This window comes from Equus caballus, chromosome 4 (genome assembly GCF_041296265.1).
Source record: "Equus caballus isolate H_3958 breed thoroughbred chromosome 4, TB-T2T, whole genome shotgun sequence".
NCBI lineage: Eukaryota > Metazoa > Chordata > Mammalia > Perissodactyla > Equidae > Equus > Equus caballus.
In genome coordinates, this window is record NC_091687.1 from 60,253,899 (window position 1) to 60,272,005 (window position 18,107).

An 18,107-nucleotide genomic window follows, 5' to 3' on the forward strand; every position below is an offset into this window, starting at 1 on the left:
GTCCCTTGTATAAAATGGTGTAATATTTGCGTATAACTTACACACATTCTCCTGTATACTTTAAATCATCTCTTGATTACTTACAGTAATTAATACAATGAATAGCATTATACTGTATTGTTTATTTACTGTTTTATACTATTATTTACTGTTCTATACTAACTATAGTATAGTTATTATGCTACATTATTTAGGGAATAATGACAAGAAACAAAAGTCTGTACATGTTGGGTACTGATGCAGTCATCGTAGGCTTTTCCTTCTGTGGCTGGTTGAATCCGTGGATGCTGGAACCCATGGATATGGAATGCTGACTGTATACAAAAGTCAGTTGCATTTCCATATGTCATCAGCAAACATCTAGAAATGTAACTAAGACAGACATCATTTACAATAGTCAGAGAACGTCATAAATATTCAAGACCTCTACAAACACAAAGTAATATTATGAAGATCTAAATAGATATATTGTGTTCATGGACAGGAAGATAATATTGTGAACATGTCAGTTTTCCAGATTGATTTGTAGATTCAATGAAATTTCAATAAAAATTCCAGTAGGGTTTTTCATGGTATTTGATAAGATGAATAGCCAAGAAACTTTTAAGGCAGAAAAGCAGGAATAGCAGATTATTATTAATGTGTAGGAATTAAGATTCTGTGGTATTGATATTAGCATAGGAATAGACAGAATGATCAATGGAATAAAGAGTTCAGAAAGAGACCTACACACATATATTACTTTGCTATATGACAGAGATAATATGTCTTTCAGTGAGAAAAAGATACTGTTCTGTGAATGAAATTGGTTACTCTTTGGGATAATATATGAAATTGTGTTCCTGTTTCACTCTGCATACACAAATTAAGTAAAAGGAGACACAGTAAACATAGGAAGAGATATTAAAAATCACAGTGTGGGATACCATTTTTTAACGTTCATTTGGCAAAAATTATAGATACAAATCTATAGTACCTCTTGTACATTGCTGGTGGCAGTGTAAATGGATGTAACCACTTTGGGAGGAAAGAAGTTTAGCATTATCAGGGTTGAATGTTCACACATCCAAGACAGTAATTTCCTAGAGTCATTCCTATATTTGTATGGCTGGAAGCATATTAACAAGCATGTAAATCCCAAAAGACTACATGCATATAGCATGATACTATTTTTTTTAAGTTTAAAATAACTAAATGCATACTTTTAAAGAATACATATAGATGGCAATAAAACTATACAAAAAGGAAAGCAAGGTGTTTGTGAACCCGAGATTCAGGGTGAGGGTCACCTTGACTGGGGAAGCCAGAGTGGTGGATGGAATGAAATGTGGGCAAGAGGACCAGGTGGGTTTCTAGCCTCTGTTTTGGGTGGCAAGCTCATGGCTGTTTATTATATTATTAAGACTAACAGAATAAACAAAAGCAGGCCTTGCACAGACCAATGATTCAAGTATGATGTAAATTAAGAATTATCAGTAGTATAATTCTGAGCAACCTATGTTAATAGATTATTTGTAGTAAATTTTTTTTGACTAACAGAAGCTTAAAATTGTGGCCCACAGATGGATATTTACCAAATAAGAGTGTGATTTGCCCCTCAAAGCTGTCTTAACCAAATATATATTCTAGTCCCCTTGCTGACCTCAAAATGTGTGTGCGTGTGTGTCTGCATTTAACTGAGTAGGCCGAGTTCATACACTTTGAAAATCTTTAGAAAAATAGCATCCTTCCTTGACTATCTCTGTTATTGTCATAGAGAACTTCTTAGGAACTATGATTGCTGTGTTCACTGCCTTGTCACTCACTCTGATGTGCAAACTCAGAGGGACCTGGGAAACTGTGGTTTGAGACTGAGGGTATGTGAGCAACCCTTGTACCAAGTTCAGCCAACACATTCCCAAACAAATTACCAGCCACCTTCTGATTTAACACCAGGGTCATGGTTGAGCTGTTTCTCTAGCCATTTCATCCATTTGGGTTTTTTCTCCTACTAACTACTGTCATTTGCATAGGCACAGCATATTCTTTTGCAATATTTTATTTTCTCAGTACTTTTACTATTCTTATCTTTTTAAAAATATCTTTGAAGTTAAGTTTATATAAGTAGCATATATTTAAAGTGTACAATTTGGTAAGTGTGGACATATATAGGCACCTGTGAAACCATCAACACAATTGAGACAGTGAACATATCTATCACTCCCAAAGTTTCCTGGTGTCTGTTTGTAATCCTTCCCTCCTGCTGCCTTTCCCCCTCCCCCCCACTGCTATCCCAAGCAAGTACAATCATGTGCACTTAACGACGGGGGTACATTCTGAGAAATGTGGCTTTAGGCGATTTCATCGTTATGTGACCATCATAGAGTGTGCTTACACAAACCTGGATGATGTAGCCTACTGCGCAGCCAGGCTACATGGTACTAATCTGTGAGACCACTGTCATATATGTGGCCCATTGTTGACAAAAACATAATTAAATGCGGCACATGACTGTACTGCTTTCTGTTACTATAGATTAGTCGACATTTTCCATGTTTTTATATAAACAGAATCATACAGCATGAATCTTTTCTTTGATTTTGTTTTGTGTTTTTTTAATCTGGCTTCTTTCATTCAGTATAATTATTTTGGGATTCGTCCATGTTTTTATATGTATCAGTAGGTGATTCCTTTTTATTGACGAGTAGTATTCCATTGCATGGCTGTACCACAGTTTGTTTATCTATTAACTGATAAACATTTTTGTTTCCAGTTTTGGGCCATTATAAATAATATATTGTAAGATATTATTTTTATTAATAATATAATATAAATATTTATTATAACTAAAGATGCTGTGGCCTTTTACATATAAGTCACTTGGGTAATACCTAGGAATTGAAGGATTGGGTCATATGGTAGGTATATGTTGAACTTTTAAAGAAACGGCTAAACTGTTTTCAGAAGTGGTTATATCAATTTACTTTCCCAGCAGCATTATCTAAGAGTTTCGATTACTTCACATCTTCACCAACATTTGGCATGGTCGGTCTTTATAATTTTAGCCATTCTCATAGATGTGTAGTGGTATCTGATCATGATTTTAATTTTCGTTTCCCTAATGACTGCTAACATTCAGCATCTTTTCATGTGCTTCTTTGCCATGCTTATGTCTACTTTGGTGATGTCTTCAAATCTTATCCTTTTTGTGTGTGTGTCTGTGTCTGAGGAGGATTGGCCCTGATCTAACATTTGTTGCCAATCTTCCAATCTTCCTCTTTTTGATTGAGGAAGATCGTCCTTGAGCTAACATCTGTGCCAGTCTTTATCTACTTTGTATATGAGATGCTGCCACAGCATGACTTCATGAGCAGTGTGTAGGTTTGTGCCCAAGATCCGAACCTGTGAACCCTGGGCTGCCAAAGCAGAACACATGAACTTAACCATTGACACACTGGACCAGCCCAAATTTTACCATTTTTTATTGAGTTGTTTGTTTTTTCATTATTTAGTTTTGACAGTTCTTTATGTCTTTAGGATATAAGTGCTTTGTCAGAATTAGGATTTACAAAGATGTTCTCCCAGTGAAAAGGCTTGTCTTTTCATTCTCTTACTGTAATACAAAAAACAGAAGTTCTTAATTTTGATGAAGTCCAGTTTGTCCGTTTTTTTCTTTTTGCTCTGTGATCCATTTATGAGTTTTTATATAACATGTAAGATATGGGCCAAAGGAGAGGGTGTTGCATGTGGATATCCTGTTTTCCCAAGTCCATTTGTTGAAAGACCATCTCTTTCTTCATATTTGGAGAATTTTTTACTGTTATTTCTTGAAATATTTTTTCTATTCCTGTTTCTCCTGTCCTTTGTGACACCAGTTACATGTATATTAGGCTCCTTGAAGTTGTCCCATAGCTCATTGATACTCTGCTCTTTTTTTTTTTTTTTAAGATTTTATTTTTCCTTTTTCTCCCCAAAGCCGCCCGGTACATAGTTGCATATTCTTCGTTGTGGGTCCTTCTAGTTGTGGCATGTGGGACGCTGCCTCAGCGTGGTCTGATGAGCAGTGCCATGTCCGTGCCCAGGATTCGAACCAACGAAACACTGGGCCGCCTGCAGCGGAGCACGCGAACTTAACCACTCGGCCACGGGGCCGGCCCTGATACTCTGCTCTTTTATTTCAGTCTTGTTTTCTCCCAGTTTTTCATGTTGGATAATTTCTATTGCTATGTCTTCAAGTTTACTAATATTTTCTTCTGCAGTGTCTAATCTGTTGTTAATCACATCTGGTGTGCTTTTCATCTCATATATTTTGGTTTTCATCTCTAGAAATTGGAATTGATTCTTTTTTATATCTGCTTTGTTTCTACCTAACATGCCCAGTCCTTCCTTTAGCTTCTTGAACATATGAGTACAATGTGTAAAGTTAAAACTAATGTTTTAATGTCCTTGTCTACTAATTCAATCATATTTGTCATTTCTGGATCACTCTTAATTGATTTTTCTTCACATTTTAGGTTATATTTTCCTACTTATTTGCATGCCTGGCATGTTTTTTATTTTTTTACTGAGGAAGATTCACCCTGAGCTAATATCTGTGCCAGTCTTCCTCTATTTTTTATATGGGATGCCACCACAGCATGGCTTGATGAGCAGTGCATAGGTCCGCACCTGGCATCTGGACCCCAGGCCACCAGAGTGAAGTACACGAACTTAACCACTACGCCACCAGGCCAGCCCCCCGTGCCTGGTTGTTTTTCATTGGCTGCCAGCCATCATGAATTTTACCTTATTGAGTGCTGGATATTTTTGTGTTCTTAGAAATATACTTAAGCTTTGTTCTAGGATACTTAAGTTACTTGGGAGCAATTTGATCCTATCAGATCTTGCGATGTAAGCTTTGTTAGGGGGACCAGAGCAGGATTAAGTCTACAGCATAACCCTTCTGAATACTCAATGCCTCATGAATTAGGAGGTTTTTCAACTCACCCTGATGAGAACAGTAACCATCCCTGGCCCTGTATGACCTCCTGATATTGCTCCCTATAATGCTGGCTCTTTACCTGACCTTAGGTAGTGTCCTCATACACAGGCAGTCTTCAGTTGATCAGTGCTCAACTGAAGACTGGAGGGAGTCCTTTGCAGTTCTTGAGCAGTTTCTCTGTGCACCCCTCTCCTCAGTGATTACTCTGTTCTGTGCACAGAACCTTGGCCTCCCTGGTCTCCCAGTTCATCTCCTCGTCTTGGAGACCACCAGGCTCTACCTAGGTTCTCCTTTCCTGAGTTGTGACCTGGAAGGTTTCTCTGTACAGTTAGCTGGGGGAATTGTATAGCTTATTTTATTTGTTTCCTTTTTTTTTTTAGGGATCACTGTTTTCATTGTCTGAGGACTTGAAAAATGTTCCATATATTTTGTTCAGTATTTTAGTTGTTTCAGGTTGGAGGGTCCTTGTTACTTCATCTCAGCCAGAAGTGGGAATCATTTTATCTTTACTTTTATTACTATAAGAATTTAATTTTTGAATAGGTGAATCATTCCCATGGTTCAAAATTCGAGAAATAAAAATATATATTCAGTTGAAATCTCCCTCCTAATCCACTGTCAGTGTAGTCCTCACTGCCCCATAAGAAACCATGCTATTAGTTCATGTCTCCAGAGTTTCTTTATTCATATCCAAGTAAAAACTATATCTTCTTATTCCCCTTCTACCTCCTTTTTTATGAAGAGGTTACATAGTATAGACACTATTCTGAACCTTGGTTCCTTGGTTTTTACACTTAACCATGAATCTTGAGGATCTTTCCTTATTGATACATAGACTGCCTCTTGGCACACATTTCCCACCCACCCCCATTTGTTTTTGACAGCTGGAAGGTGTTATATTATAGGTTTACTATCATTTGTTTAACCAGTTCCCTATGGTTAAACAGTTAGGTTGCTTACAATCTTTTGTGACTAGGAAGAATTCAGTAGTTGACAGTCTTCAGCAGAAGTCGTTTTGCGTATGTCTGAGTAACACTGTTGTTGTGTACGTTCCCAGAGGTGGATTGCTAGGTCAGAGGGTTTTTGCATTCATAATTTTGAGGGCTCTGCCAAATTGTCCTCCCAAGGGATTGAACCAATTCTTCCACCAACCGGTTAGGAAAATGCCCGTTGTCCCATAGTCCTGTCTACAGAATGTTGTCAAATGTTTGGATTTCTGCTAATCCAACAGGAAGAAAATGTTTTTGTAACATACTTTGTTTTTTGTTTTTTTTTTTTTTTTTAAATATATACCCCTAGGAGATAGAAGTTCTTTTTTTTTTTTTTTTAAAGATTGGCATCTGAGCTAACAACTGTTGCCAATCTTCTTTTTTTTTTTTTCCTGCTTTATCTTCCCAAACCCTCCATACATAGTTGTATATCTTAGTTGCAGGTCCTTCTAGTTGTGGGATGAGGGACGCCGCCTCAACATGGCCTGACGAGCGGTGCCATGTCCGTGCCCAGGATCCGAACCCTGGGCTGCCGCAGTGGAGTGTGCGAACTTAACCACTTGGCCACGGAGCCAGCCCCTTATAACATAGTTTTAATTTGTATTTCTACCTGAATGAGGTTGAACATCTCTTCCTGTGTTTAAAAGCCATTTGTATTCCTTTTCTCTCCCATCTACTTTAGAGTGTTGGTCATTGAGTTCTTTCTTTTAGTGATATGAATACGAGATTGAAATATTTTAGTAGGCCGTGTGTAGTAATTTCTTAGTAACATGAACAGTTAACATCCATAGCCTGTTAGTGAAACACTTTATATGCAGTTAATATAATTTTACTAGATTTAGTCAAATCTCTAATAATTTTTAGATCATTACAAGATGTTTAAATCAAAGGTTGTTTTCAGACAAATTTTCAAAGTTCAAGGTAAAACCAGTTTAATCTGAATTTTTGAGCAAAAGAGTAATGTTCCGAAATTAATTTGATAATGAAAAAATAAGAATTGTTCCTTCTAGAAATCTTTTACTTTTGAGAGATGTAGTTTGTTCCACAAATAATGACATTTCCAGAACAATCTGATGGGAGTAGGGGAAGGAATATTTGAAATTTGGACTAACTTGAAAAGTCCAAATACATTCTGTGCCACAGATAAGAATGATAAACACGTTCCTGGTTAGATGATAGGCTGCTCTTACTATTCATTCAGTGCAGCTTTCTTGAGAAGCAAGGAGTATCCAAGTATTTTTACACCTTTGCATGCCCATCCTTTTTCTCTGCCTCATCTCAAACACCTCTAACTTTTTGCTTCTGTCACTTACACTTTTCAGGTATTAGACCCTATGGACAATTAATTAGGGAAGTAGTTGCTTTACCAAATGAGTGAAATAATAAAATGGGCCAATAGATTTGTTTATATTTTGTTAATTTATTATCAGTTTAAAGTCTGGCTTTATTTATGCAATGAAAAATATATTTTTAGAGTTGCATCAGTATGGAGAGGCATCCAGCACACGCCCGTCAGGTATGATGTCATTTCAGGACATTCTCTGGTACTCCGTTTTTCTATCTTATCAGCCAACTAAATTTACCTCAAACTTAATCATTTTCGGTTTTTTCCATTGTCAAAAACGCTGCATGCCGTTGTCAAGTTAGCCAGTTGTCACATTTTAGCAATCTTAATATTGTTTGTATGCTTGCTTTTTAGATAATTCTAAAATTGTTTATCAGGAAAGAATTATTGGCTTACTGATTTTTTTTTAAGCATTAATATTTAGCCTTTCCAAAGTTATTGAAAATGTTCTGAATGCTTTCTATCAAAATCCTCTAACTGTAAATAACTAAAATTTTGTCATATGTTACAAATTTAGTTGTCTCTAAATTATTTTAATATGCATCCATTACATTACATTTTACCACCCTAATAATATAATGTGTCTACTTGTGTTATTTGGATATCTTGTTTGGTTTATATTTATAGAAGTATGATAAATGAATAGAAAAACTAACATTGTTATTTTGACTAATCATGTGCTTTCCTGCTTGTTAAAGTTTACCTGCTGATTAATGCTAAGTCAATTCTTTAGAAGATAAAATGTTTCTAAAAATATACGTGGAAAAAGTTTTAAGAAAGTAATCAGTCTGAACTTGGCATCAAATGCTGAAAATGCTTAACTTAATTAGAATTCAAATTAAAGTAAATAAGCAAAATATTCCAGATATTGGAGATCATAACTAACAGTGGTAACTGACATACTTTTAGTAATAACACAGATTTAAAAGAAATTTGTATAGTTAAATGAATTTAAATTGGAAAATAGTTTCAAGCTTTCAGTATTTGTCTTACAATTAATTTAATGCTGATCATTTAAATCAGAACAAGATGACTCCAAAAGAGTATTTTCCACCTAGTTTTGGCCAGTGTAAATCTATGTGATTAAAACAATATTATTACGAGTGATGAAAATTGGGTTTTTAAATTTTTTTTTTAAGGTTACTAAATATATTTCAGGTCTGACTTCAACATGAACTTTTATTATTTAATTTTGGTTTCAGGGCCCTTTCAAAAGGTCAGTCCTAATATATCTGAACTGTATGCCTTAAATCAACTACATATATTGTTTCAGGATTTTAATTAGAAAGTAGCATTTACTTGCATAAAAATTATGCAGTGTTGGTTGGAAAATCTTGTGAAAAGATTGGGGGAATTGTAAGAATGGTGAGATAAAATGATTGTCAAACTTTTTGTTGGTTTAAGATTAGAAGTTAAAATAGAAACGAAATTTTAATGTAGTAGTAATGTTTATTTCTTTTCTGATACCAAATTATTACTGTTCCAATAATTTCATTTTTGAGACAGACAAGTTCCTTAGTTGAAGTACTAAATATATTGTCAATTACAACTAAATTACAGTGGTTTCAAAAAGATTTCAAAAATCCAGTGAGAAATGATACATCTGTAGTGTTTTTAATTGTGCTGTGTGTTTTAGGTATTTGTGAAATGTCATTTTGATTATAATCCCTACAATGATAACCTGATACCCTGCAAAGAAGCAGGACTGAAATTTTCAAAAGGAGAAATTCTTCAGATTGTAAACAGAGAAGATCCAAACTGGTGGCAGGTTAGTATGCTTTTCAATATTTCCTCAACTGCTTTTTTATTTTCAATCTTAGATCTGGCCAATATCTGAATATTCAGGAAGAAGGTATTAGCATTTGTTCCAATGGTTTTTCCTGCATGAACAGCTCCTGCTTCATGGCTGCTAATTTTGTGGACAGAAGACCAAATTGAGAGGGAATTTGTGAGTAGTTGTTAATAAATGCAGAATTAACTAGCCTGTGGTGCTATCCCATTGGTTTAGGGATTAGATCAATTGGTTCTTTCACATGGGCGATTACGGTAAAATATGGTATTGGGCAAGAAGAACCTACTTGAGATCATCCCTTTGCAATGTTTTTGTTTGTTTTAACTAGGAATCTTTTACTATGGTTATGGTAGTCTCTCTCTTGCCTCCTCTCCCTCTGTATACATTCACGACAAATAGAACATAATTTCTTAAGCTCTTAAATCTATTTGCCCATGTCTTCTCAGTTTCTGAGAAATGAATGTTTGCTTTATCATCAGTGTTTGTCTTGGGTTGAAATCTGTGTATATGGAAACGGGTGTGTGTTATCACTGTGTTTTCCACCCCCCTCCATTTTCTGGAAGATCCGTGTGGTGGTGTTCTTTTTCCTTTCCCCTGATAACAGCTTTCAGAAATCTCCAACAGCACTAATAAGTCTGTTTTTGTAATTGTTGACATCGGTTAGCAACCACAGTATCCAGAACTGGAGAAACTGACAAATTAGAAAGTCTAAAATTCCTTAAACTGACAGAGTAAATGAGAGTCTCATTAAAGAACAAGGTGTGAGAGCAAAGGACCCAGGACCTAGCACTAAACTCTAAATTAAACTGAGATATGAGACACTCACATGAACTCTCAAAGACTTCCAAGGGTAATGAATTAGGAGGATGAGAACAATCTTACTAGTGTGTCCTTAAATTAAGACATTGTTAGGTACAAGTGCACTATGTGGTGAGAGAACTAAGAAATAAGTAAATTAAACAGAATCCATGATTTCAAGATGTTTCTACTGAATTTCTTAGAACTCTCATCTAAAAAAATCTACTTTCTGTGACTGTTCCTTTTTTGAGCTTTTCCAATTTTCTGTTTTCCCCTTTCTGTGAGTGCCATCTCAGTTTTCTCTTCTAATCCTACCACCATTATCTCAATCTCTTCCTGCATTTTAATTCTATTTTTCAAGATTTTAATTGCTAAAAACGGTGCCAGATTTTTCTATGCTGGTTGTAAGGATAAAGTCACTAACCTTGTGGAATGAACTGCTAGCCGCCGGTTCTCCAGCCACTATCTTAAGATAGTGCTTCTTTGGATTTTATTTTAAAAGTTAGTTTCTTGACAGCAGGTAAAGTTTTACCTTATCTTAAACTTACTACCTCTCAGGATACCTGGTAGCATGAATTAAACTGTCCACTTTTTTCCCAATATTGTCGTTTTTCATTGATTTGGCCTCAGGAATTACCAACGTAGTAGGATTACGGTTGATGGTAAATACCTTACCAAAGGGTGCCATATGAAATATCCTGGTAACACACAGAATAGAATTTGAGTAACTTAGTATAAATAAAAAATTTTAGTAATTTAAAGAGGCTGTATACCTTTGTATTATGGTCCCAAATTTTCACTACCAGATGGCGGATTGATTAGGTGCCAGTTGATTCCTCAGTACTAAAGCGTTTAAATATCTTCACTGACAGTGCCATGGATTTAAGTCTCAAGGTCAGTTTTTAAGAGCAAATGTGATTTTCTTTTTCTTTCTTTTTTTTTTTTTTTTTAACTGACTACTGCTTGTCCTACTTATTAGAATATGGTCTCAAATTTTGGTCACTGAGATATACAATTCATTAATTTGATTCTAGGCTAGCCATGTAAAAGAGGGAGGAAGCGCTGGTCTCATTCCAAGCCAGTTCCTGGAAGAGAAGAGAAAGGCATTTGTTAGAAGAGACTGGGACAATTCAGGTGATGAGCTCAACACAATAAGTAACAAGTAGTCCTTTGTGGCCACCTTTCTGTGCCTCTTTCATCTGAATTAGCAAATGAATTTACTTAAAATATATCTAGAATCAATCCCTCCCATCTGCTTTATTGTATCTCTCTCAAAAGTAAACTTTTTGATCCCTTTCTGCCACCTGCTGGTATAGTATCAGAATTCAGTGGCTCAACTCACCCCTGCCCCCTTCTGCTTTGTAGGATGCAACACTGGGAAGATAATTCTCCCACCCCTGTAGAATACCACAGGGTAACTTTATCATATTCTGACATACAGTTTAAGTTATATTTGTCTTGTCATCCTTCAGGACCTTTTTGTGGAACCATAAGTAGCAAAAAAAAGAAAAAGATGATGTATCTCACAACCAGAAATGCAGGTATGTTTTAAATACTTTCTGAGAAATCCAAGTGAAATAGCTTTAATCGTTAATCAATGTGGCATAAACTCTAAATGTATAATTTTACATGAATGTAATTCAGATTAGTGCCTAATTGGAAAGGGCTGACATGTGAACACATGGTACAATATAATATGAAGACGTCATTTAAACCTGGCTTTGTAAATGCTTATACTATCACCATTGTGCTTTATTTTCTGAGTATAGTTTACAATAAAATGAATTGGTTGGGATTTATGCTTGTATTAATGAAGGAACAATGTTCTAATTGAAACTGTCTGTTCAGAGAACTTTGATAGGAATTTATGTGTCATTTCTAAAGAACAAAATGCCTTTCGGAAGATAATAAAAGAGTTATGATTAAGGGCAACTGTATTCTGCCATAACATTGTCCATGATACTTTTGGAAAAATAGTACTGGACCAAATAAATCTTAGTCTGATCTAGGAGGATTCTTTCTTAAATCTTTTAGACTTAAGGAAGATAAATATGACAACTGCCGTAGTTACTCTCTTCAGTTAGAGGCTGATAGGAGTGGAACGCAGCGCTCTGAATCAGCAGGCTCTGGGGCTCACTCAAAGGAAGTGACCATTTTAAAGCACTTTCTTGATTTCAGAGCTCCTGCTATACTGGTAATAAGCTAAAAAGCACACTATACAGGAAATAGTACAATAATATATTATAATAATATAATAACGATAAGGGGAAAATAGACTCTCCCTTAATATTGGTTTAATCTACTGTGGAGAAATTGTGCAAAGAAAGAATTGCTAAGATAATAACCTAAGGAAGAAGTGTTATTACTACAGATTGAGAGTTGTAACCATAATAACAGGTAATGTAATATTTCAAATCCACTTTGACCTAATTATCCATTAACTATATTATTCCTTAAAGCTTTCTTGTGAAATGGAAAATTTATAGTTTTCCCATTGACTAAGATTATAATTTTGAATGTGTTTTTGCTTGAAATAGTTTGGATCTAACATTTTATTTTATACATAAATTCAGAATCTTAATATTTAAATGTCAGTATGTTGTCTGTTTGCACTTTATTAATCCAACTGATGTGCAGAGTCACCGCATAATATTTATTCATTTAGAGTGTTGGAAGGGCATACTCATTCTGTGGAACTTATTTAAGCAGCCAGACCAGGTGTACTGCTGTCCTTCAAATTTGGTATACACTTTTTAGCTGAATAAATTAAATAAACTAATTTTTTTTCTGCTTTATTTCCCAAACCCCCCCGTACATAGTTGTATATCTTAGTTGCAGGTCCTTCTAGTTGTGGGATGTGGGACGCCGCCTCAACGTGGCCTGACGAGTGGTGCCGTGTCTGCGCCCAGGATCCAAACCCTGGGCCGCCGCAGCAGAGCGCGCGAACTTAACCACTCGGCCGCGGAGCCGGCCCCTAAATAAACTAATTTTAAATTTGATTATTTATATTAAAGGAATTGTTTCTGATGAGTTGGTAAGAAAGAAGTTTTAATGGATAGAATGTCCGATAAGGATAAAGCATAGGCATTTTTCTAACTTGGTTAGGCAAATTTTTGAGGGTGAATGGGTGGAAGCAGATGTTTAAATCAAGATATAAAATATTGTACTTTACCAAATTTATAAAAACAAAACTGTACTGAGTACAATTCAAGTGATATTTAACTATCAAGACAAACCATTACTGAACAGAATGGCAGAGGTTTTTCATCCATATAAAAGATAACTGGATGTTATGTTTTATTTCCTTTTACATTTAGAATTTGATCGTCATGAAATCCAGATATATGAGGAGGTAGCCAAAATGCCTCCCTTCCAGAGAAAGACGTTAGTGTTGATAGGAGCTCAAGGTGTGGGACGAAGAAGCTTGAAAAACAGGTTCATAGTGTTGAATCCCACTAGATTTGGAACTACAGTGCCATGTAAGTTTTCTTTGCTTTTTATTTGACAGGAAAGCATGAGGGGGGTGGCAGTGGCAGATTATTATTATTTTTATCCCCAAATAATATTTGATTATGCAAGTGAAAACGAACAAGAAGATACTGAAAAGCTCAGTGGCTCCACACTGTCTTGAAATAGTGCTGTAGCCCTGTGGGCTTGCTGCCTCGTGGCAGTCGCTTCTCCAAACTCTTCAGTCCGGAAATGTTAGTTAAGTGCAAAGATTAAGAGTTGTGGCAAAATCGTCATTGACTTTGTATTTTCTTGTTCAACTGATGTCTATCTGAAAAGTATTTTTCACAGATTTTAGCATAAAGAAAAGGGAGAAACCTGCTGGATCCTCAGACACTCCCAGTGTCACAATCCTTTTGTGAATTTATGTGATCAGCTTGTAGCTCTCAGTCCTGCAAGTTTATAAACCTGATTTTTTTCTTTTCTTTTTTTTTTCCCTCCCCTGAGGAAGATTAGCGCTGAAGTAACATCCATGCCAATCTTCCTCTATTTTTTAGTATGTGGGCCGCCAGCACAGCATGGCCGCTAACAGAGTGGTGTAGGTCCACACTTGGGAACCGAACCTGGACCACCTAAGTGGAGTGTGCTGAACTTAACCACTAGGCCACTGGAGTGACCCATAAACCTGGTTTTTGATAGCACATCGAGAGCAATTCATCATCCAGAGCAGGCAGCATTAATTAAGGTCCCAAAGATTGGTATAGAAAGTAAAATAATACTGATGGGAGATGTAACCATCAAGTGAACCAAACACTCATTTGATGATCTTTGCATTCTTTCCCTATTTACATATTTACACGGAAAGTTAATGATATCAGAAGGATGCTTGATGAGAATGAAATTAGATCAAGGAGTTAGATGATATCACTGAATTATTACAAGGACTAATATACATTTCTCTTTATTTTGGAGACCTATGAGTCTTTACCTGTGGGCACATACGTGCTCTCCCTGCTCAACAATGCAGGGGACAAACCGGTGTTGCCTTCACAACTCCCCTTTCTCTGTCGCTAATGCTGACCAAGCCCTGTTTTGATTCACACAGTATTTCTTTAGGTATATTAACGTGCTTAAGCTGTTCTGAGTCAAACCTTAGCCTCACGTCATTCCATCTCTTTTAGATGAATTTTAGAGTGTCTCTGCTTCCATCCAGTGTGTTTTGAGGTTTAATTCTCCATGGGTCATCTTAGCGCTAAAATTCTTGGGGGTTGGTTGAGAGAATGACCTCCTCATTGTCCCCATGTGCTGTTTGTAATCCCTTCACGGTAAGGCTTTGGATTCCATTGTAGGCACTTTAAATCACTCAATTCAGTCACATCCTGGTTGAGTAGTTAACAAAATAAAAACTTCACTATGATCCAAGTATTTTATTTTACATTTGTATCAAATTTATAGAGGTACAGTATTTGAATCAAGTAGTTCTTGAAGATATATAATGGAAAAAATAACCTCCTGTCTTCCCCTACCCCACCTCTGGCCTACTTACCAGAAGCAGTCGCTTTTCATTCCTTTTGCTATTTCTTTTAGTAGTATTCCATATTCTTAATGATGTCTTCACTCTGCTATTTCTTGCTTTATCCAATATAGGTCTTAATCTATTGACTTCCTGACTATCCTCCAAATATAAAGATAGCTCTAGTTTCACTTAATTCAGTTTTGCTTTCTTTTTTGTTTATTTTAAAGTATGCTTTTTGGTGAGGAAGATTGGCCCTGAGTTGACGTCTGTTGCCAACATTCCTCTTTCGCGCCCCCCCCAAAGCCACAGTACATAGTTGTATATCCTAGTCATAGGTCGTTCTAGTTCTGTCTGGCATGCCACCACAGCATGACTTGATGAGTGATGCGTAGGTCTGTGCCCAGGATCCAAACCGGCGAACCCCGGGCCACTGAAGCAGAGCACGTGAACTTAACCACTTAGCCTTGGAGCTGGCCCCCTAGTTTTGCTCTCTTGAACGACCTCTCCCTCTCCCTCAACACAGCAATTGGCAGAGTTCTTTCTTCCTTCCCCTCCTTACCTTGATTTTATGTGTATATGTGTATAATTTATTTTAAACCAAAGACTCACTTATCCAGTAAGTCATTTTTTTCCTTAGCGATCTGTCTCAGAACCCTGTCTTCCTGCTTTAGTGAGGACTATGCACTCTCTATAAGATGTATATTTCCTACCTTGTATTTGATTAATTTTATTTAGCTGAGAATAGAAATTCTAGGTTGTAAAACTCAAAAGATGTTACTTTTGAATCCAATTCTGTTAAGTCCAATGCCATTCTAATTCTTGTTCTTTCATTCATGACCTGATTTTTCTTTTGGGGTCTTTTGTTTGTTTTATTTTATTTTTGTTTGTTTGGGTTTGTTTGTTTTCAGTAGACTATCTCTGCTTTCCTCTGGATTACTTTTTCTGTTTGTGGTATATCTATGTATGTTTTCTTTTTTACACTGGAGAATTTTTTTTCTTTTATGTACTGGTCCTCGGTTGTACATCCATACTTGAAAGTAAAATGTTAAAACTGGTTGGAAGCTCTGTGTACACAGTATTCTGTGTGCTTGGGCAAGTCTAGGCAACTGGCTGAGCTTTATTTTATGAGATGGTCAAGAAGTCAGCTGTTTTGTTGGGGGAGCCCAAAATGGTGGTATAAGAAGGTTTTTTTCTTTTTTGGAGCTGTTAGATTTCTCCAGAGAAAAGTCTTCAGATATTCCCTTGCTGAGAGTATTCTCTAATCAAGAGAAAAGGAGGAGGAGATATGGATTAACCTGCTCCAGGTGCATAATTATCCCCGCCGCACCAATTTTTAGCTTCTTGCTTCAGAGTCCCAAGTCTCTTCAAGGGTCTATGGGATAAAGCAGTCCCATTCTCATCCACAACCCCCCTCTAACGCTTGAGCTTGCAGCTTCTGCCCTGCAAAATCATTACCTTGGGGGCTGGCCTGGTGGAGTAGTGGTCAAGTTTGCACACTCCACTTCGGCGGCCTGGGGTTCACACGTTCTGATCCCGGGCAGGGACCTAGCACTGCTCATCAAGCCACACTGTGGCGGCATCCCACATAAAATAGAGGAAGATTGGCGCAGATGTTAGCTCAGCAACAATCTTCCCCAAGCAAAAAAGAGGAAGATTGGCAACAGGTGTTAGTTCAGGGCCAATCTTCCTCACACACAAAAAAATCATTACCTGAAGTTAGTTTTAATATGGTATGGCTTATGGTGCTCTAGGATTTGATTTTTTGTTTGTATTTTTTCATTTTAGTTTTAAATTTCTTTTCCTTTGAAATTTTTCATCTTTTTAAAATTAAATTTGTTGTATATAACAAAGCTGATTTAAGAATCATAGTGATAATCATAATAATAAAATACATATGTTCTCAGGCTCCAGAATTGTCAGTGTCTCTGAAGCTCACTTGTATGCTTTCAACGCACAACTAATCAAAGGTGGTAACTATGTAGAACTGCGTGTTAACCATTCCTGGGCCTTTCTTCACCCTTTTACCACATATATTTCTTTTTTCTTTTTCTTTTTTTTTTTTTGCCTTCCAAAACTTCTGTTTCTTTTCTAACAGCTGTGAGATATAATTCATATATCATATAGTGCACCCACTTAAAGTGTATGCTCAAATGGTTTTTCCTATATTCGCAGAATTGTACAGGCATTACCACAGTCAATTTTAGAACATTTTTATCATCCCAAAAAGGAACATTGTACCCATTTCCCATCAATCCCTTTTCCTCTGCAGCCACTAATCCACTTGGTGTCACAATAGATTTGCCTATCTGGACATTCCATAGGAATATAATTATATAGTATGTGGTCTCTTGTGACAGGCTTCTTTTCTTAACATGGTATTTTCTAGGTTCATCCATGTTGTAGCAGGCATCAGTACTTGGTTTCTTTTTATTGCTAAACGATATGTTAGTTATCTCTTCATCAGTTGATGGACAATTGGATTGCTCTATTTTTTAGCTATTATAAATAATGCTGCTCTTAACATTTGTGTACAGGTTTTTGCGTGGGCATATGTTTTACTTCTCTTGGTTATATACCTAGGAATGGAGTTGGTGGGTCATATAGTGACACTGTGTTTAACCTTTTGAGAAACTGCTTAACCTTTTGAGAAACTGTTTAACCTCATTGAGAAACAATGAGAAACATTGTTTTCCACAGTGGCTGCAACGTTTTACACTCCCAGCAACATATGAAGCTTCCGGTTTCTCTGCATCCTCAGCAACATTTGTCATCTGGTTTTTTTATTATAGTTATCCTAGTGGATGTGAAGTTGTGTCTCATTGTGGTTCTAATTTGCGTTTCCCTAATGGCTAATAATCTCCGGCAACTTTCCATATACTTATTGGCCATTTGTTGATTTTCTTTGGCAAAATGTCTATTCAGATTAATTGCCCTTTTTCCAATTGAGTCATCTTTTTCTTGTTGAGTTAACAGGAGTTCTTTTTATATTCTGGATGCAAATCCTTTATCAGAAATATAATTGCAAATATTTTCTCCCATTCTGTGAGGATTTTTTATTTTCTTGATGGTGTCTTCTGCACAAAAGTTTTTCATTTTGATGAAGTTCAGTATTATGTATCTTTTTTTTCTGTTACCCATGCTTTGGGTGTGATATCTAAGAAGCCCTTGCCTAACCCAATGTCACAAAATTGTACTCCTTCTACTTTCTTCTAAGAATCTTATAGTCCTAGCTCTTATATTTAGATCTATGACCAGTTTTG

At 36.3% G+C, this 18,107-nt stretch overlaps 1 protein-coding gene across 16 annotated transcripts in view; it reads left to right on the top strand.

The window, feature by feature from the left end:
* PALS2 (protein associated with LIN7 2, MAGUK p55 family member) overlaps window positions 1-18,107 on the top strand; it is a 101,426-nt gene that overhangs the window by 65,832 nt on the left and 17,487 nt on the right. For 10 of the 16 annotated variants that reach the window (XM_070265720.1, XM_070265721.1, XM_070265722.1 and 7 more), the window contains 4 exons: window positions 8,931-9,062; window positions 10,919-11,018; window positions 11,357-11,425; window positions 13,202-13,363. In XM_070265720.1, the coding sequence (XP_070121821.1) occupies window positions 8,931-9,062; window positions 10,919-11,018; window positions 11,357-11,425; window positions 13,202-13,363 (463 nt within the window). Of the gene's footprint in view, window positions 1-7,423; window positions 7,466-8,930; window positions 9,063-10,918; window positions 11,019-11,356; window positions 11,426-13,201; window positions 13,364-18,107 lie in introns of all 16 variants that reach the window. The other 6 variants (XM_023639385.2, XM_023639386.2, XM_070265713.1 and 3 more) reach the window with 1 other exon arrangement.